We start from the raw sequence: 21,951 nt of genomic DNA, 5'->3' as shown, positions 1-21,951 counted from the left end.
CCTAAGTTCCTCTGGCTGTACAATTTCTTTAGCATACTAAATAATTGAGTTTTTTTAATAAAGGCTTCCTGATACACAAGAACAGTTAGTTATATGCTTTGACCTTGATTGTGAGCCATTGGGGCTTTTGGAAAGTCACGCAAAGCCAAAAATACAAACACCTCCTTATCCACGCCCCTGACAACACCAAACAAACAGACATTCTCTAAAAGACAAAAAACATTTTATTTTAATAAAGAATATCAATAATACTAAGATAAGAATAGTTGTTTTCTTTTGGTAATTTCAAAGAATTACAAGCAAGGAATAAATGTGACTATCTCCAAGTTGCAAATATGAGTTAAAATCGTTTGAAAGAGAATTTATTCACTGAAAATAAACTGTACACATACACAATAAGGGATATTGATGAACTATTAATAGTTATTATCTCGAGGAAGTATATACATACAGAATTATGCACTTAAAATAAAAATTTTATCCTGTTAGTTTGCAAGTTCTTTCTACATGAAATGTATGAACAGATCATGCTTTCTTGGTTTTACCGTGTTGCTCACGTAAAGATTATTCAGGTGATGGCTTGGCACGGTGGCTCACGCTTGTAATCCCAGCACTTTGGGAGGCCAAGGCAGGCAAATCACTTGAGATCAGGAGTTCGAGATCAGCCTGGCCAACATGGTGAAACCCCGTCTCTACTAAAAATACAAAAATTAGCCGGCTGTGGTGGCACATGCCGGTAGTCCCAGCTACTTGGGAGGCTGAGGCAGGAGAATCGCTTGAACCTGGGAGGCAGAGGTTGCAGTGAACTGAGATCACACCATTGCACTCCAGCCTGGGCAACAGAGCGAGACTCTACTCTACTCTGTTTAAAAAAAAAAAAAAATTTCTTCAGGTGACCCAACATGGAGGCGTGAGCCGTCAAAGTCAGGCGATCTAAGCTTCCAGACTGTTTTGAACCTCCCATCTTCCATTTCTTCTTGGAATCTGCATATCAAAATTAAAATATTTTGGGGGACCAGTTTTACTGAGTGGAATTAAACTATCCAGCATTTTAAAATATGTTGGACATATTTTTAAGAGGAAGATCTTGTTCAGCTTTTGGCTCCTGCTTGAGCAAGCTCAAGGAGCAAATGCTGAAACATCTCCCCACTGCAATGTCAACTCATTAATGAGAAGCAAAGTCCAACTGAATTCAACTGCAAATTTCAGCATTAACAAAATCTGAGCCAACTTCAGGACAAAGCCGACAGGAACTAATGTACCATAAATTTACCCATGCCAACCTCTATGCTGCAGACAAGGGAAGGAGAATGTGTGGGCTCTGAGCAAGGGCAGGGCAGGGAGGGTTCTCTCCTTCAGCACGTGATCATTTCAATGTGCCTGATTCAGTAGTAATGTTTTTATTGAAATGAAAAGAGACCTTTAGTTATCCTGGATGGGGAATTCATTTTACCGTTAACAGTAAAGGCACTGGGAATTAAACATTTTAAGGTTACAAGTAAATGTATTCTTGAAGGCAAATGGATTCTTGATACCAGTTTTTTTCGAAGAGGATAAAATAGACTTTCCTTTGTGGCCTGGGAAAAGAAGTTGCTGGGTCGGGGTGCCGTGCTGTGGCAGGCTGTAGAAAGATAGGCAGGCCCTTGTGGTAGAAGCCCTTTTGGCTGCTTGCATCAGTGGTTACAAGGAAGAAATCAGGGATACATTTACAATAAAGAGAAATAATTGGCTGGGCATGGTGGCTTACACCTGTAATCCCAGCACTTTGGGAGGCCGAGGCAGGCAGATCACCCGAGGTCAGGAGTTCGAGACCAGCCTGACCAACATGGAGAAACCTCATCTCTACTAAAAAAAGACAAAATTAGCCGGGCGTGATGATACCTGCCTGTAATCCTAGCTACTTGGGAGGCTGAGACAGGAGAATCGCTTGAGCCCAGGAGATGGAGGTTGCCGTGAGCCGAGATAACGCCATTGCACTCCAGCCTGGGCAATAAGAGTGAAACTCTATCCAAAAAAAAAAAAAAGAAATAATCTTTGGTAAGATTCTGTTTTGGGATTTGCTGAAACCCAAGAATGTTAGCTGCTTTGGCTAGCTGAGTGGCTCCCAGAGGTGACAGCTGTCCCAGTTTAAAAGCGTTTTTTTTTTTTGTTTTTTTGAGATGGACTCCAGGCTGGAGTGCAGTGGCACGATCTCGGCTCACTGCAACCCTTGCCTCCCAGGTTCAAGCATTCTCCTGTCTCAGCCTCCCAAGTAGCTGGGACTACAGGCACACGCCACCATGCCCAGCTAATTTTTGTATTTTTAGTAGAGATGGGGTTTCGCCGTGTTGGCCAGGCTGGTCTCGAACTCCTCACCTCAGGTGATCTACCCACCTTGGCCTCCCAAAGTGCTGGGATTACAGGCGTGAGCCACTGTGCCTGGCCTTTAAAAGCTTTTCAGTTGAAAGGTAATCTTGGAACACAGGTGGGTTCCAGTTGCTTGGAGCATGAGGAACACCTGATTGAATGTCCTAATGTCAGACCTGTGTCTGCAAATGGAAAGTGAAGCCTGCTGCAGGAAGAGGGAGGTGGTTGGTGCTTCCTAGAAGAGGTGGGCCTTTAATGACTGCACCTGCACAGTGCTATCAGGTCCTTATTGTGGGACCGAATCACTGACATCCTAGTGAAAAAATTAGCTAGGCTATTTGCAGGTACAAGAGCACAGGTGGTCCTTGTGCTCTTTTTTGATTTGTTTGAAGGTAGGTGTGATTTGCCTTCAGGACTTCATCAGCAACAACAGGATTTGAATAAGAGGATAGGCTGCTGTACGTGGTTGTGTATAATTTTTAAAGGGCTCTTGTACACAGGGTGGGGTGTGGGCAGGGAGAACAAAGCATGGTCCCCAGTGATGTTTAGTAAAAATATGTCTAGAAAGTTAATAAAACTCTGATCAGTGCTTAAGGCAATAACAACATGAGTCTCTGGCATGAGTCTGTGTCCTGTTTAGGGGACAAGTTGTTTGTAATCAACCCTTATTCTGTCATCTAGAGCTCCGTGTTTTAAGCAATGAAGACAGAAATTTTACCAAAAGTTTCATGCCTCAGAAATTTGTTTTATCTTTACTTTGTGAGTTTATAAAACTTCATGTACCATGAATCTTTCTTATGTCTTCATGGAAAATAATTTTGGGGGAGCATTTTTTTCTCACCCTAATAAACACGAAAAAGACTTTCAGAACAGAAGTACTTTAGATCTAGCAGATCTAGCAAACCAGATGCTGCTTTTCTGCTTTTGATTCTAAAATATGCATATTCCTTTCCTGCAGCTGGGCAGCACATGACAAGAAAAAGAAAAGACTTCTGACAGCCCTTTTATTCATCCAGTAAATGTGAGCAACTCAAATATTAGCCTAAGGAACACTCAAAAGGTAGCATCTGAGAGACAGGCTAAGTTGATGGTTCTTCATTAGGCAGCTGTATGTTTGGATATAAAGACTGATGATGAACTTGGTTGTCTCAGAGACCAGTACTTCCCCTATTTCACTGTGTATACAAATCACTTGGGAGTCCTGTTAAAAATGCAGATTCTGATTCAGTAGGTCTGGGCTGGGCCTGAAATTCCACAGTCCTTTGTAGCTCCCAGGTAATGCTGACGCTGCTGGTTCCCAGGCCACATCTTGAGTCACAAAGGGCTGGAGAATTTCTTGTTCTAACAGAGGCCTGGGGAAGGCAATTTTCTGGAATGGCAGATGGAGCCACCTTTAGATTTCCCAGAAATATGAATAGAAAAAAGACGATTTAATGACTTAAAAGTCAGAACATGGCACAAAATAAATTGTAATGTTAAAAAATGCATAGAATAGGCTGGGTGCAGTGGCTCACGCCTGTAATCCCAGCACTTTGGGAGGCCGAGGCGGGCGGATCACAAGGTCAGGAAGATTGAGAACATCCTGGCTAATACGGTGAAACCCCGTCTCTACTAAAAATACAAAAAAAATTAGCTGGGCATGGTGGGGGGCACCTGTAGTCCCAGCTACTTGGGAGACTGAGGCAGAATGGCGTGAACCTGGGAGGGGAGCTTGCAGTGAGCCGAGATTGTGCCACTGCACTCCAGCCTGGGGGACAGAGTGAGACTCCATCTCAAAAAAAAAAAAAAAAAAAAGCATAACATAATATTCCAATAATTATGACACAGGCACACAGAATCGCCATTACATAAGATGCAGATTGTAAGAACGCCATCCCGTGAGCAGGTCAGCCTACTTCCCTTGACGATCATTTCCTCTGCAGAGATTACATTAGGAGGAATATGAACTGTTGCAATTGGGATAAAATTCTGCTGAGATGTAGTTAAACAGTAATTACTGTTTACTCAGAGCAGAAAACAATTTAAACCAGGTGATGAGAAGGATGTAGAATTCATTAGCTTTCTTGCCCACAGCTCCTCTAGGAAAAAAGAATCTGATTGCTTGAAAAAAATTGATTTAAAAAATGGCAAATGGAGGTAATTTTAGATATGTATTCACAAAGCTGCCCCAAACATACTGCCCTATTCAGAAGTTGTTTCTATTTTTTTTCCCCAAAGAACTAACATAAGCTCAAAAGATTGAGACAGACTTGCACAGAATCACTGGGAGGCTAAGTGTGCTGAGGTTGCTTCAAGGCATGACTCAGGTGTGGGCCCTGGAGACCCTCTCCTCGTAGAGCCTCACACATCATTTCCCCTATAACACTGATCAGATTCTGTTCGGCAAAGATCACAGCATATACCAGGAGGCTTGGAGGACATGGCTAAAAATACAACAAAATTACTCCAGTTATAGTATCATGGAGCTTCTGAGTCACTGCAGAACTCATAGAACAAAATGAAATGATCAAAGTAGAACATATTTAAAACACACGCACACACTGAAGCAACCCTAGTTTTTTGACATAATATCCTCTAAGGACAAAAACATAAGATTGTGACCAAGATTAATGGTGCAGATTTTACTCTAATTTCCGGTAGTGGAATTTCAAAGCCAAGAACTATTGTTGAACTTGAATCTCACCATTTCACAGAGCAGCCAAGCCCTCTTTGACTCATTCGTCCCCTAACTGAAAGAGATCTTCAAAATAGCACGGCGGAGCTTCTGATGGCTGAAGTGCTGCTGAGTAGAACTTGTGCTTTAATTTCCTTTCTGGTCTTTGTTGACCATTGTGGCACCATGAACTGTTGCTTTATCTCGTATTTTTTTTCTGTTATTGTGGTTGTACATTTTAAATACAATCTTTCTATTGAGAAATATCTCACTGACGGTGAATAAATATTATTCATACAAGTAACTATCCTTCCAGCTATCCCCAAATCATCCTTTTCATGTTCCTGCTCAATGAAACGTTCAAAATCATTTATTCACTCATATTTCTTGGCAAGTTTTCCTTGACTGCCTGCTGTGTAGAAGCAGAGAAAGTGAGAGGGTGATGTCCTCCATTTCTATTAAAGACCCAAAGGGCTTTGCCCAGGGTTCCACTTGTTTTTTAGTGAACTGTGAGTTGGAATTACCCAGGATTATCACATGGTTAGCCCTGTTGACTGACTGCCTAGATACCCAGAACCATGGAGTGTTCTTCACGCTAACAGTCCTTTCTTCCTGTGCTTCTAGAGACCAGGCAGAAGTTACCAACTTCCCGGAATAATTGTCAGCTGTGCATTTTGGCTGTTTGGGTTTAGCTTCCTCTCCGTTCTCTAAATATTTTCTTTTTCAAAGTGCCTCACCTCCTTTGTTAGAAACTGTTTCCCTGACCTTCTCTTTTCCTTTCTGTTTCTAATGGTCCTTGAAATGAAAATAGTTTGTTGAGTTTCCTTATGTGTACTTGGGCAGACTACTCAATGACTCCTAGGAGAATAATAGCTGGTGACCTGTGGCGCTCTCTTTTGAGAGAGAATGCGCAGTTTGCATTTTGGCAGCTAAACATAGGGATGGATTTAAAAACGAATGTGTAAGTAGCTGGATAATAATTTCCAGTATGATGTCAACATTTCTTTAAAACAAGGCCTTAATTTCTAATCTTCTATCACTTTGGTCTCAAGGATGAGTTTGCCTTTATGAGTGTAATATGACAATCTTGAAAGCCTTACCTCAAGTCAAATATTTCTTCCTGAAGATGTTCTACTTTGCAAGGTACTGCCCACAGGAACGTATACCCTAAATAATGACATTTTTTAATTGTTGTTGGCTTCAAATTCTGGATTTAGTTTTATTTTCTCCTAAAATTGTGAGGGTAGTCGTGATTGCTTTTTTACTACCATGTCATACTATTTCCTCCTTGGGGGTCCTATGCAAATTGCGTATGGTCACATCCACTTCATTTGGTACTTCTCTTATGAACCAGAAATCTTCCAAATGGTTCTTTGCATATCCTGATCGGACATATTCTCACTGAAGTCTCAGGACCAACCCCCGCACCTTGTCATATGTGTATGACTTAGTTTTAGACTTCCTGGCTTAGTGCTTTCTGGTTTAGGGTTGCTATAATTACTGTCTTCAGCAAGTGTTCATTTTTCTTTCTTTTTATCCATTACTTCTTTTATGTCAAAATTTTCCCACGTGATCAAGTAATTATTCTTTGTAACTTTTCTTGGCAGAAATCAGCCCAGATTTCTTACTGTGGATGTGGCTTTGATTTGTGTCCTAGTCCTTTTGTGTTCCCAAAATAGCCCAAGGAGTCTATTCATTCTACCAAACAAGCAACCATCTGAGTGAAATAAATATGTTTAGCTACTTGATTGAGCCATTATTAGATGGGGGTTAAATTGCCATATACTGTGGATTTCAGGTATCTTAGTATGTAGGTCAAATTCTCTAGTATATTACTAGTTTGATGGATTACTTTATTTTTAGTGGCCTAACTACATGAAATTATGTGTTTAAAATGTGGCTGGAATCTATAGGATACACAGTTGCAACTCTAATAACATGGCTACAAAACTCCAGCTTAATATGTGTGATAATGAATACATTGTAGTATTGGGTTGAAGAGGATTGTATGGGAAGCAGAAAAACTGAGATCTGTCCCAGCACTGCTACAACACACCTACCTCTTTTTACCCATCTAGGCCTGAGTTTCTCATTGGTACAATGAGGAATTCAACTGTAGTTTCTGAGGCCTTGTCTAGCTCTGAAAAGCTAGGAGTCTACTTTCAAATGGATATCGGCTGCCACTTCTTGACTTTGGAAGATGGTGTGGACCATTAAAGGACCCTTCTTCAAATTTCTATGTCTCTTCTTTTTTTTTTTGGAGATAGAGTCTCACTCTTTCGCCCAGGCTGGAGTGCAGTGGTGCGGTCTTGGCTCACTGCAAGCTCCGCCTCCCGGGTTCACGCCATTCTCCTGCCTCAGCCTCCCGAGTAGCTGGGACTACAGGTGCCCGCCACCATGCCCAGCTATTTTTTTCTATATTTTTAGTAGAGACGGGGTTTCACTGTGTTAGCCAGAATGGTCTTGATCTCCTGACCTCATGATCTGCCCGCCTTGGCCTCCCAAAGCACTGGGATTACAGGCATGAGCCACCGTGCCTGGCCTCTACGTCTCTTCTTATCTTTGGCTTCAGAAGACAGTTTAATCTTATAGCAGAAAACACTTTTTAGTGAAACAAACGATCTTGCCATGAAACAAGGAATAACTGGTTAATTTGGCAGAATGACATTAACTTGTTTAGGTTGCTTTGTTCTAGATTGTTTTATTCAGTAATTAGCTCTTAAGACCCCTGGGAGCCTGTGCTCTACCCAGACACTAACAACGGTCTCTATCCAGTTGCTGGTTCTGGGTGACAGAGTGATCTCCCCATCATGATCAACTTACTTCCTGTGGCCCATTAGGGAAGTGGTGACCTTGGGAGCTATTTGCCTGTTGAGTGCGCACACCTGGAAACATACTGCTCTCATTTTTTCATCCCCATCAATGAGAAATGAGTGGCTCATTAGCAAATGTAACTATGCAATCATGCAACAAAGCTGCCTAATAACATTTCATTTATTACAGGACTAAAAGTTCATTATTGTTTATAAAGGATGAATTCATAACCTCTGCAGAATTATAGTTCATACACAGTTGATTTCCATTTATAAAGGCAGAAAGTCCTTGTTTTCTCTAAATGTCAAGCTTTGACTTGAAACTCCCGTTTTTCCAGTCATTGGAGTGTGTGCGTATGAAAGAAAATGTTTAGCAATTAGATGGGAGAGAAGGGAAGTAGTACTGGAAATGTAGGTTTTTTGTTTTGTTTTGTTTTTTGTTTTTTGAGACAGGTTCTTGCTCTGTCACCAAGGCTGGAGTGTAGTGGCACAGTCACAGCTCACTGCAGCCTTACCTTCTGGGCTCAAGTGATCCTTCTGCCTCAGCCTCCTGAGTAGCTGGGACTACAGGTGTGTGTCACTACAACTGGCTAATTTTTAATTTTTTTATAGAGACACAGGGTCTCACTATATTACCCAGGCTGGTCTTGAACTCCTGAGCTCAAGCGGTCCACCCACCTCAGCCTCCCTAAGTGTTGGGATTATAGGCATGAGCCACGGTGTCTGGCTATCACGCAATTCTTAAGTGCTTATTCCAGTAGCAGAAGAGATTAGAAAGGCTGGCTTTTTCCAACAGTGGGTGCTTGAATCTGGAAAGTCTTAAACTAAAATTGTAATTTCATACTGCTAAGAAGCACTTTGCTCATGCAATTGAAAAAAAAATTAAGTGCCTACCTGGGTGATTCCAGGGCACTTATAAGCAACTAAGACTAATTAGAAGCCCTCATAGCCTCTAATGAAAAGATAGGAAGTAATTCGCTCTATGATACAAAAATTCCTGGATGTTTGGAATTGTTGTACATGATTGGGCACAGGATTCCTTACTGGGAGCTTTTACTTTCCCAGGGCCAAATTCCCTGTTCTATGTCACACATTGTGGAGGGCAGGGGACAAATGGATACAGAGCTTGGTATCCACTGATATGGCTCCCACAAAGACATTTGGGAGGATGAGTAAGGAAAGAGAGAGGCAATATCTCAGTACCAGTTGTAACTGGAAAATGTCATTTACATGGAATGAGAACTTACATGGGGTGAGCTGAGAAGCACTTTCAGTTGAAGCAAATAGAAAAATTAAGGCACTTTCCTTTACTTTTAGTTATTTTTAAACACATATCTTTATGCTCAGATCTTTCTTTTATAACTGGGTTATAACTGGGGAGAATAAAAGGATCCGGGCATGAGAGAAACTGAAATCAAGGGAGGAAGAGGGCATGCAATGGGGGAAGGGAGGAGCAGGAATGTCCACTTTACTGAATACACAATACTGTAAAAGATGGATCCTGTCATATTCTTTCCCCAATCAACTTGGATGAAAAACAGAAATACTACATTCTTAAACACAGTTCATTTTTAGTTTGTCATGGCAATACATGGAAAAAAATCAGGCCACTACTAGGCATTTATAGTGTGCATCTTTGGCAAAAATGTGGACCTGCAACAATTCAGATGGTTTTCTTTCAATCAGGTTCAAAAATCATGGCTCTGTAAATTTCCAAAACTTTTAAAGTCTTCTTGTGTCTTCTTATAATCAGGCATTCAGAGGTACGTGTTGGTTCTAATAGCTTTGGTAGAAACATGCTGAAAATAGAAATGAATATAAAATTCCTTGTCTTTAGGCTAATTTGGTATGGATTTGTAAGGCCTGAGTGAACTGGAAATTAGTACATTTCTTGAAATAATACAAATGAATGTGAGACACATGGGCAGAACAGCAGATTCAGAAAAAAAGGTTAGTATTGTAGTCCCAAGTTTTGTAAAAGACATCAAGTAAGGCCACCAATAGAGGAACCAAGTTTCTTTTTCGGGTTCCCTGGGGTGATTTCCTATCAGCTTCACGTTCATGAGCTGGGGATTTGTAAAATGTAAGATGGCCTTTGACTTTGTTTTTGATACGATCAGCAGCGGCACTGTCTGCAATCCAGACCCAGCATTCTCAGAGAGTGTGCAGTACGGATGCTTCTGGCTGGCAGGGAGGTCGTGGCAGTGAGCTGACTAGTGTGCTGTGTTGGGAGGGCTCACAGGGTGGTGGGTCAAGCCTCCGTGCAAAGGGAATTCCTTTCTGGTCGTGCCCTCCTTTTTGGCTGGAGCTTGGCCGCAGAGATTGGCTGCCATTCTCATCCCCGGATGGGGTGGAGGCAGATCCCAGACAACCTCAGATAATTGAACAGCAGCTGTGACCCTCAGAACAGCGTTTCTTCTTTTTCTTGGGGTGGAAAATGGTGAGGATTGCTTCATCAAAAACCGCTTTGAGACCTTTCTGAGTCAGAGCTGAGCATTCCAAGTAGCACTGTGCTCCGATCTTAAACACAAAAGAGAGAAAGGCATGAGAGATAAAAAAGAGAGAAAAGCACAGTGGTATCAACTCACTGCCCAGACAAGCACTTGCTTCTGCCTGTCCTACAAACAGCCTGTGGGGTGGTTTGGATTATGATTGTCTTTTTTTTTTTTTTTTTTCATTTCAATTTGTATCTGTTTTCCTATTTTTTTTGTATTTTTGTATTTTTTACTTTCCTTTATTAGCAATAAATGGTTGTGGATTACTTCTGGAAAGCAGTAAATCCTAAAATTGACCCATAGCCATTTATTCCTAAGAACATCAAAAATGCAAAGATCTAAAAAATTAGGAGACAATTCAAAACCAATGATATAATTTAAATATGTTTTGTGAAGAACAGGGGTGCATGATCTTGTTTTTCATATCCTCTCATTTGTAGGCAGAATGTCTAAATCATGTACAAGTGATATGTATCTTCTTTGGTATGATAAAAGGCAAAGTGTCAGCTTGGTTGATAAAGCAGATAGAAAGAGAGAGAGTGATATGGTTTTATAGGTCATTCTTGATTAAAATGTACCTCTTTTAAGGTATCCCTCAACAAGGTAATATCCAATTGGTATTATTATTTAGTTTTAACATACTTTATTTATTTATTTATTTATTTATTTATTTATTTTTGAGATGGAGTTTCGCTCTTGTCGCCCAGGCTGGAGTGCAGTGGCACCATCTTGACTCTCTGCAACCTCTGCCTCCTGGGTTCAAGTGATTCTCCTGCCTCAGCTTCTCGAGTAGCTGGGATTACAGGCACCTGCCACCAAGCCGGGTTAGTTTTTGTATTTTTAGTGGAGACGGGGTTTTCCCATGTTGGTCAGTCTGGTCTCGAACTCCTGACCTCATGTGATCTGCCTGCCTCAACCTCCAAAAATGCTGGGATTATAGGTGTGAGCCACTGCACCCAGCCTTAACATACTTTAAAAAGCATATTTTTTAAAAAGTTAAAAAAAAACCCACTAAAACATGTAACAACAACAAAACATGTAACGATAATCATAAAAGACATTTAATGCCAGAGACATCTTCCTTGTCAGTGTACAGTCTATATATTTAAATGATAAGATATTTCATACTTGCATAGGGCTTCATTTTAAATATTCTGATGATTTCATACTATGGTGTGTTTGATAATCACAAACCGCTCATGAGAAATATAGAAATTCAGGCCAGAACTATAGATTCTCATTTAAAAATCTCAGACATGTCTGAGAGGGTTCATGGATTTAACAGCAACTATAGTTTGCTGAGCTGGACCTTGTGGTGCATGAGCTAATTTCACTGTCACAAGAACTTTACAAGGAAAAGTCTACCATCCTCATTTCACAGCTCAGGAAACTGATACCCAGAGAGGCTAAGTAACCTCCCTTATGGCCACACAACTAAGAAAATGGCAGAGATTCGAATTTATCTGCCTCCTGAGCCAAAGTCTTAACTACTCTTTTGGGCTGTCTCTAGCAAATGTAATGAAATTGTGGCTGAAAGAGCAAAATTAATGAATAAATGGGCGAAGCTGTTATGGATATAGTAAAGGTGATGAGAGAAGGGAAGAAGAAGGAAGGCATGTCCTGTAAATGGAGAGAAAAGAAGAGAAGATGTTAGAAGAATAAACAGAGTAAGCTCGTATCTAAAGAAATGGCTAGTAGCAGAGTAGTTCTTTTTCCCTCATTTGAGAATTAGCAAAGGCATACAGAGAAGGCAAATAGAGAGCCAAGAAAAAGAAAAAGAACCAAACAGGTTGTAAGAGAAAAGCCGCCATCTCAACAAGTCAGCATTATGATCAAATTGGTGAAAGAGAAAAACATTTCTAGGCCGGACAGATTTGCTGCTGATCTTTGAAGACTATAATGCAGAGATGCCAATTCAAGGGTGGATAATGTAAAGTGTGTTACTTGAGTATAGGATAATATGGAGTGGTGGGGATTGTGGCAGACTGAAGAATACATGCTTAATCTAAGAGACTGTTTAACGTTTCTGTTGATGAGGAAATGCTGGGCTAGAGTTGCTCGACCTTCTGAATTTCTTTTAGAAGCTAGAAATGTGTTTCCAAACTGTTAAATGTTGGCCACTAAATTGCATTAAAAATATGTGTTTGGACTGATGAAAACATTTGTGGGTGAACTTTGGCCCGTCAGTTGCCAATTTGCTCCCTGTGCTTTAAAGGATGCCTTTGCATGTCCTGGTCTCCCTGTCTAGAATTTTGTGCCCTCCCCAGACCCCTTTGCCCACCTGAAAAACTTTTCCTCATCCTTCAAACCTGGATAAGATGTTAACTGGTTAAAGAAATCTCTGAAATCTCCTTCCGTGAATGTACTGGTCTCTCTCTCTTCTGTGCTACCTGGTACATTGCCCAGATGTGTGTTACTGTGTTTATCCAGGTGGCATGCTTTTGTTTGCCTGTCTGCCTCCTCTTCTGGCCTTTGTAACCCAGACACCAGCGGTGAAGTGACTTTCAATGACCAAGGGAGAAAGGGAAAATGGCCAGCACAAGGCAGGTGGCAGTGACTCTTCCAGTCAGGAAGAGGGCATTAAAGACTCCAGTTGATTAACGTGACTGAACATTGATGACAGGATGTTTGCAGCAATTTTGCTGCTTTAAATCCCACCTGTGCATGTTAAAAACCCAGTAGGAAACTTAGCAGGTGCTAAGTTAAAGAGTGACAACAACAAAAGGCACAGTGTGAAGAAGATGGCTGGAGAGGGCAAAGAGAACCCAGAGATTAAAAAAAGAAAAAATGGCAAATTCCTGTATCAAAAAATACCTTAGGAAGTCTGAACTTAGAAGATCATGTTTAGACTGTATTAGATGGAACTTGGAAAGAGAACACACAAAGAATTACAATCTTAGAGCTAAACAGTGTAGCATCCAGCATAGCACCTGGCACATATTAGGTGCTTAATCAATTGTTGTTTAATAATTCTAGCAGCAATAGGGACAGTTACAAATGTGTAAAAGAATGGGAAAAGTAGGCTGAGGATTAAAAACTACAGTAATAAAAAGAAGTGGGAGGATAAAAGAAGTCAAAGAATAATGAATATTTATAATAAATTAGTGCAAAATATGTAAATGTGGTTGACTTTGGAGTATAAAGAATTGTAAATATGTATGATATAAAAATGTCCTTTAAAATAAAACACCCTTTGAGACCAAAAAGAGATGTTAGATGGAAAATGCTTTGGAAATGGAAAAGTATTGAACAGAAAGAATCAGATATGAAAAATCTGAACTTGCAAAGCCTTTAAGTTGTGGGGGAGCTTTGCACATGAAAATAAGGGACTCCAGTATATAAAAAAGAAGCCCCAAACCTAAAGGTTTCTTTTCAGATTATAGGAGGGAGGCAGAAGAGCAGGTGGTTAAAGCACAGTTTTCTGTCCTCACTCTGCCACTTGCTAGCTGGGCGATCTTAACCTCTCTGAGCCTCAGTTTCCTGTAGGAAAGTGGAGATAATAATATACACACCTCAGGGGGTTGCTGTGAGGATTAATTAAGACAAAGGCTGTAAGGCGCCTGGCACCAAGCCTAGCACATTATAAACACTCCATAAATGCTCGCTGTGATTATAAACTACTTGACAGAAAAGTCAGAGAGTAGAGAAACGTAAAGCATCTCTATAATTACATGAATTGTGATAAAACAAGTTAAAATCTTGCTAGGTTTTCTTCTAAATTGGGTTTTGTAAGCTAAACATGATTCCATCTGTATCTGAGAGCAGTTGCTAGGAGAAACTAGCAAAAGGCAATATAAATGGTGAACTCAGTCATTGTTCCAAAAATAAGTATGAAATGAGATGGGAGGCTTTGAAACGACTTCTTTTCAGACAGAAAAAAAAACAACTTCCCCAATGAGAAGTGAGGCTAGGAATCTGACGGCATGAAGGAACACAGAACGCGAGTTCCTGCAAGAAGCTGGTGCCGGCTAATGGGGACATCCTGGCTGTGAAAAATGTGTAGAAAGGAACCACATACAATTATTTATGGAGCTACATATTTAGGTATCTTAATGAAAGCATTTGAGGCTGAATGTTTGAGGAGAAGGTAGAAGCACCTACAGGCATAAACCCATTTCACCCAAGGAAAGATACACACTTGGAGGTCATTTACACAATGGTCAGGTACATGGGTGGTGATGTCCACAGAGCTGGATTGGAAGTTTTTGACTTTGTTATTAGCTACGTGCTTGTCTTCTAAGACTGTTTCCTCATCTGTAAGCTGAGACCAACGCTATCTGCTTAAGAGGGTTATTATGAGGCTGAGGTGAGAGATATTATTAAGTACTTAGGATCCTAAGGACTCCATGGACGTCTGGCGCTAGTTAGTATTGACATTACTGTGCATAGAAGTAGGAAGAGTTCAGTATCTCGATCAGGTGTTTGTGAGAGGTTCTCATGCAGGATACCTGTAAAAACATGATCGTATTTAATTCATTTCTAGTTGAGTGTATCATGCTTAGTTTTAGTGCCTGCAAGCAAGTTTTAATAAGATACATGCATACAGTTTTGTAAGTGAAGAATTTGTAGTTAATATTCTTGACTGGCTTGAAGAGGGTGACTTCTAACTCTGCCTGCGGTATGCATTTTACTAGGTTAGTCACTTAGAAAGTAAGATTGAAAATTTTCAAACCTCTGACCTGGGTCAGTAGATTTGTGACTTGATGAGGAGTCTGATTTAAGTTCTGGAGGTGTGGTTTATCGGCCTCCTCTTGCATAAAGCACTTCCACCCTCTCGGATCTTTTTCAGTGGCTGCTTTGCTCACATCTTGGGGTAATGAGGGAGGCAAAGACTTGGTGTCTGGCAAAAACTTTCTAAAGCATTTTCCTAACTCTTCATGTTAAGCTCTCAAGAAGGAAGAAAGGTCCATGAAAACAGTTCCAGCTCTGAGCTATTATCTGCCAAACAACCACTTAGATCCCCAACTAGTCACTTTTTGGTATATGTTATCCTTCCAGATGCTGTTTGTGACACAATCCAGGCTCTCTAAGTGGCTATTCATTATATGGTGAGAAATACTGGACAAATATAACCCTGCCAGATGCTAACCCAAGTCTCTCCCAAGAAAATCACAAAATGCCTCTTATGGGGTTATTTAAATGAGCTACATCCATAATAAGCAGAGAGATTTACAAATATATATCTAACGACTCCCTATATTCATACTAAATATGGCAAGTAGACGTTCTAGAGGTTGCTAAATCAAATGATAAGTGCTTCAGCTGTTTAAATTCACCAAATTGCTTTCTGAATGAAAAACAGACAATGCTGGCTGACAAGAAGGCTAACCAAATGGCTCCTTCCAGCCCGACTAGAAGACAGGGGGAGAATAGAAAGCTTAGAGAAGATTCTAAACACATTGCACTTTAAAGCCAAACCCAATGTTGCACACCCATTTCCAAAGCATACAACACGCTCTTCTCTCAGCATACATTTAAAATGAAATTCAAATCTGACTGTACCGCTTTTGCGAGCTTCACACCATGCTCATAAGTGAGAGGTTTCTCCTTCATATACAGCAAACGGGCCAAGGTTTTTGGGTCATCACGGAGATCAATCTGGCAAGAAAACACACGTGAAAACTGATTTGTTTTCTCAGGCCTTGCCAGATATTTTAAACTGTGACATCATAGAGTCTTTTTCCCCGTTAACATCTTTGAAGTTGCTAAATTTTCTTTAAGGAAGCAGATTCACATGCCCATGTTATGTATAAAAAAGTAAAGCAATTTCTTTGTAAATGTACACAACAGACTTTCCTTACGTTTTCCCCTTCAAACAGTTACCCTGCAAGCTGAGAACTATTCGGATGATTCTGTTGCTATCTCAGATGTTTTTTCAAAATTTTCTATTTATTTCTAGATTCTACTTACAGGGCATGCAAGATAACCAGTCAGTCTCATTACCTTACAGTGAGGCCTTATTTGATCCCAAATTATGTTACTCATTATTTACTAGTTTATTTCCTGGCTTTGAACACATCTTTTTTTTTTTTTTTTTTCGCTTTTCCAAATAAAATCTTCGTCCTCAAAGGAGGTATGAAGATTTGCTATCTGTGAGGATATTCTAACAAATGTTCTGCAAGCTCTGGAAAGCAAGTCCCTAAGAGAAATTTTCAAAGGGTTTGCTCAAGATAAGCATTAATCTTTTCAAAGGTAGAACTTTGAAGATAGCATTTATATATCTGGATTAGATTTGATAATTTAATTAAATATTTTGGTTGCTTTAAAGCCTCACTGTGTATGCGAATCCATGTGTTCATGAATGGGTGTGAATGTGGGAAAGCAAGGGCTTGTGTCTTAAAGAAAGACCAATATATTAGGGTCCCTTTTATAAGCACATTACTCAGCTCTACTAATTGTGTGTGTGTGTGTGTGTGTGCGCATGTGTGTGTGTGTGTGTGTGATAATTGTTCAATTGTGTGCCTATCTCTAATAAAATCAGCTTGAATCACAGAAAGGTGATTGAATGTTCTGTCACATATTTGGCAGCAGGGATTCAGGCTCCATCAATATGGGCAAACATTATTATCTGGAATTCAAGGCAAAAGACTTCATTTAAACAAACAATTATCTTTCAGAGAAGAAGCGTTAACTATGATTACTCTGGTTTATGGAGATGTGTATTCCTCTACTTTCTCTAAGTAAATACATATACCGTGTACCTGTCCATGTCTTCTTTAGGAAATATTTTTCTTTTCTCTCCTTTGTGTTAAAAAATTCTCTTGTTCAAAAAGAACATAAATGAATAATAGAAAGAAATAGCATATGAAACAGATTAACAATGAAGCCCTTCAGTATTAGTACATTCCTATGTCTTTGGGATAGTCATTTGGATTTTAAAATGCCAAAGAACAAAATCCATTTAAAACTATAAACAGTAACAATCCTTAACACATTTGATGTGATTGGCTTACTACTGGAAACTCAAACCATGGAAATTGATGAGCTTTCAGAACACTGTAAACGCTTTCACAGTCGTAGGTTTGTTTAGCTGGTATATGTGTTTTAACTTCTTCTCTAAGATCTGGAAGACCAAGAGGTTTAAAAGGAATAGACAATGGTGAATTTTTATCTTCCTTCTCCAGAAGTGTAATTAAACAGTTCCTGTCATAGAATGCCTATTCTGATTGCTGTGGTCACCTTGACACTCCTACCTATTTTGTGATTTTAAAACAACTGTGGGTTTCAGATATAAAAAATACCAGATAATATGTTCAATTGACACCCTCACCTCATTGCTCTGATTCAAGCCTGGCAAAGGGTGTCCATTTTAAAAATTACTTTGTTATGTAAAAAAAACAGAGAGATTAATTTTTGAAGGCCATATCAAAACTTTCTGCTCCATATTAAATAGCTCTATTATCTTTTCCACTGTGGGCTAAATCATCATGCACACCTTAACAACTTCTGTTCATAGGATTGACATGTCTGAGATACCCTTCCATAGCATTTGGCAGAATAGGATGTTCACGAGGTACCTAAAGGGTCTTCCCATTTTGCAGCCCGCCCCACCCTGCCATCGCCCACATTTTAACCTGGGTCCCTATGAGGACATAAGGCACGTGAGGCATGCAGTCCTTGAGCTCGGGGACCCATTCCTCCTGGACATTGTGGTAAGAGGCAGGGTTTACGACAGAGAAGCAGATCAAAAACACATCCGTGTTGGGGTAGGAGAGTGGCCTCAGCTGGTTGTAGTCCTCCTGTGGGAAGAGCAGACAAGGGTTTGTACAGCCTGTGTAAGGTGTGTCCCATGTGGTTCCAAGGTCAGATTGCAGGTAAGAGTCCACTACAGCGCACTGGGATCCTGTTTCTTCCTCAATCCTAGAATCTGGTAGTTCTTTCTCTACTAGAACTAAAGGAGCCATCAGTCAGAAAAATACCTTTTTGTTACATACAGAGATCATGTATCGCCCCTTTTTAAGATGAACTTAAAAATTTTTTTAGCAGTTTTATTGAGATATAACTTATATACCTACCTATATATACCATAAAGTTCTTATGTAACATAAAGTTTACCCATTTATTTTTTATTTTTAAATTGTATACATTTAAAGTGTACAACGTGGTGTTTGATATACATATATATGCTACAGTGAAACAAATTAACATATTCATCTCCTTACAGCTTACCTTTAAAAATATATTTTACGGCGAGAGGACCAGAAACCTATTCTCTTAGCATATTTCCAGTATGCAATATAGTATTATTAACTACAGTTATCATGCTGTACATTACAGCTGTAGACTTATTCACCCTAGCTAACTGCAGCTTTGTACCCTTGATCAAAACCTCCCCGTTTCCTTTCCTTACTTGCCTCTGGTAACAATAGTTCTACTCTCTGTTTCTATGTATTCAAAAGTTCACCTGACCAGGCACAGTGGCTCATGCCTGTAATCCCAGCACTTTGGAAGCCACGGTGGGAGGATCACTTGATTCCTTGAGCTTGAGATCAGCCTGGGCAATATAGTGAGACCCTATCTCTACAAAAAAATACTAAAATTAGCTGGGCATGGTGGCACACGCCTGTAGTCCCAGCTACTCAGGAAGCTGAAGTGGGAGGATGGCTTGAGCCTGGGAATTTGAAGCTGCAGCGAGCCGTGATCATGCCACTGTACTCCAGCCTGGGCAACACAGCAAGACCCTGTCTCAAAAAACAAACAAAATAAAACAAAAAACCAAAAGTTCACCCATTTAAAGTGTAACATTCAGTAAAGATTATTGCAATTCTTCCATCATGTTGGAATTGTGTTATACTGAATATACTATATTTAAATTAGTGAGCTATTTGCCAAGGCAACAGGAATCCTCTCCTCACACGATTAAAAAAAGTTATATCCAAATTTAATTTAGAATAAATGAACTAACATGCAAAACAAGAGTTATTGCCAAATTTGACACCACAATATTTGAAGAAATATGTTGAGTGAGGGTTTAGAGCTAAGAATTTTGGATTTGTTTCAAATATTACTTAAAGGCCAAGTAAATAAAATGCTAGCTTAATTATTTTCTTTCTAAAGATTTTTCAGATCAGAATATGCTCGTGGAAGAGTTTCTGATTACATAAGATATTTATATATTTGCTATTTTAGTGGAAGTTGATAAATACAAAGTAAAACTTTGCATCATTTCGACTTTGGGAAAATGTCAGCAAGAACCTTTTACTGTATGCAAAATGTTTTAGGAGGTTCCAAGGTAAAACCTGATATTTCAACAGAAAGTTTTATATATGTTTATAGATTTTAGTAACACATAAGCAGACAGTAACTTTGTGTCTAAGTGTGCATACACATACCATATTTATATATACATCACATATCACAACATGACATGTGTCCATACACACCATACATAATTTGTATGTGTATACACACTATATATGATATGTGTGCACTATATATGTGTGTATACTATATGTGCAACTAAACTTATATGTTCACACCTATGATATACATGTATTCATAGAGATGGGTTAATAAATAATTAACTCATTTATTAGGGGCATTACTACTCTTCATGAAACATTTTAGAGACTTACAAAACATGTATGTGCTCATTGCAAAAATGCAAACATTGAAGAAGTACACAGAGTTGAAGTGAAAGCTTGTTTTCATCCCTGATATGATGTCTAATAGTATTTCCTCTCCCCAGAGGGAGCTACTGCTTAAACATTGTCCTTCCAAACGTTGTATTTTACTTTATTTTTTGAGACGGAGTCTCAATCTGTTGCCCAGGCTGGAGTGCAATGGTGTGATCATGGCTAACTGCAGCTTCAGACCGCCGGGCTCAAGCGATCCTCCCACTTCAGCCTCCCAAGTAGCTTGAACTACAGGCACATGCCACCACACCCAGCCAATTGTTATTTTTTTTGTAGAGATGGGGTCTCACTGTGTTGCCCAGGCTGGTCTTGAACTCCTGGGCTCAAGCAATCCTCCTGCCTCAGCCCCCCAAAGTGCTAGGATGATAGGCGTGAGTCACCACACCTGGCCCATTTTATATTTATGTATGTATACAACATACACATGTTTAGTTTAAAAACAAATTGATTAAATTGTTCATATTGTTGAGCCACTTGTGTTTTTTAAAACATAATATATCATGGATATATTTTTAATATCAACCTTTCTATTGACTCTAATAATATATTTATTAGATAACGGGTTGATGGGTGCAGCAAACCACCATGGCACGTGTATACCTATGTAACAAACCTGCACGTTCTGCACATGTATCCCAGAACTTAAAGTATAATGAAAAAAATTTTTAAAAAGACCAGAAAAGGAAGTACACACATATGCACACTACATACACATGAGACTGAAAGGAAGTACCTTAGAATGTTAAGTGTGGTCCACTCTGGTTGGTGGCATGCATTGATCTATTGTTTAGCTACTCAGAGTATGCAGAACACGGGACTCAGTATATGTGGCCGCTACTGCTACTACTATTAAAACTTAAGCAAATGTTTTAGGTACCTAATGCAAAATGCAAAGCAAGATGTCAATAATGCTGAAAAGTAAAATCCTAAAAAATAAACCCAAAACAACAAAAAAAACCCCACTATTGTGGCTAATTTACCACATTTCTAGTCAATAATTGGGAGTTGGGTGCACAGCTGAATAAACACTGGTCATACTGGGAAGTTGGGCCAGGTCTACTGGGCTGTGTCTCAGCCAAGTTGTGCCTATGTCTGTGTGTGTGTGTGTTTGTGTGTGTAGCTTAGGAGGCAGTGGAGAAAGGAATAGCTAATTTCTTGGCACTACCCTCTCCTCTTTACACAACTAGCTCTGAAAAACAAACCTCCTCTTCCATGGTCTCCCCATTTTTCTCTTTTCTCTCTGGAGTGTTCCCTTAAAGAGCAGCTGTAAGGCCCATGAGCCAAGAAGTCTCCTTCCCAGGCTGTAATCTACAGCTCTTCATCACACCACCTGCCCTCTGCCACTGCATGCTCCCATCTGGATTGTCATAAATGGAGTGGGGACCATGTGGATTTTTTTCTCATCCCTACATGTACTCTTTCTGCAGTAAATATTCAATAAATGCTATTGATAGACTGGAAGAAATGACCTCTACGGTGACCTGCAAATGAACACATGGCATTTCTGTGGGCCATTTATTGCAGTGACTTTTATTAGAATCACCTGGGGAGCTTTTAAACCATCCTGAAGCTCTGCTAATCAACTCCTTGCCCCACCCCCTTTTCTACTCTGAAACCAGCTAAATTAGAATCTCTGGAGAGTGGGCCTGCATATCTGGGAGTTCTGACTTAATTGGTTTGGGGTGGGCCTGGAGTTGAGAACACGGCTGTACTTCACTATCATCTCCAACATTAATGGAGGATGCGCCCAAAGGCTTATTACTAAAGGTCAGGCATTGTTTCAAACTCTTATGTATGGTCTCATTGCATCCTCCTGATGGAACTGGAAGGATGGTACCATCAACATTCACATTTCATAGAAGAGGAAGTTAAGGTTTAGAGAAGTTCCATGATCGGCCAATGTTACAGAGTTCATAAATACCAGGATGGGGTATTTAGCCTAAATCCAGCTCTGGCTCTCAATTGTGACCACCCTGTTTTCTGCCGCTCAGAATTTTAAGTGACAGATT

General features: G+C 39.9%; 1 protein-coding gene across 2 annotated transcripts in view; it reads right to left on the bottom strand.

Annotated features, from left to right (window-relative positions):
* Positions 1–7,975: 7,975 nt before the first annotated feature.
* The window catches only part of RHOJ (ras homolog family member J), an 86,473-nt gene continuing 72,497 nt past the window's right edge, over positions 7,976–21,951 (bottom strand). The window contains exons 3-5 of one of the 2 annotated variants that reach the window (XM_002824827.6): positions 17,882–18,046; positions 15,810–15,905; positions 7,976–10,332 (exon numbers count right to left, since the gene is read on the bottom strand). In XM_002824827.6, coding sequence (XP_002824873.2) covers positions 10,186–10,332; positions 15,810–15,905; positions 17,882–18,046 — 408 coding nt within the window. In that variant the 3' untranslated portion in view covers positions 7,976–10,185. Of the gene's footprint in view, positions 10,333–11,350; positions 14,756–15,809; positions 15,906–17,881; positions 18,047–21,951 lie in introns of those variants that run through there. The other variant, XM_009249144.4, reaches the window with a different exon arrangement.

Source organism: Pongo abelii, chromosome 15, assembly GCF_028885655.2.
Source record: "Pongo abelii isolate AG06213 chromosome 15, NHGRI_mPonAbe1-v2.0_pri, whole genome shotgun sequence".
NCBI lineage: Eukaryota > Metazoa > Chordata > Mammalia > Primates > Hominidae > Pongo > Pongo abelii.
Note: the sequence above shows the minus strand (reverse complement) of the source record. Positions and strands in the feature narration are given on the sequence as shown.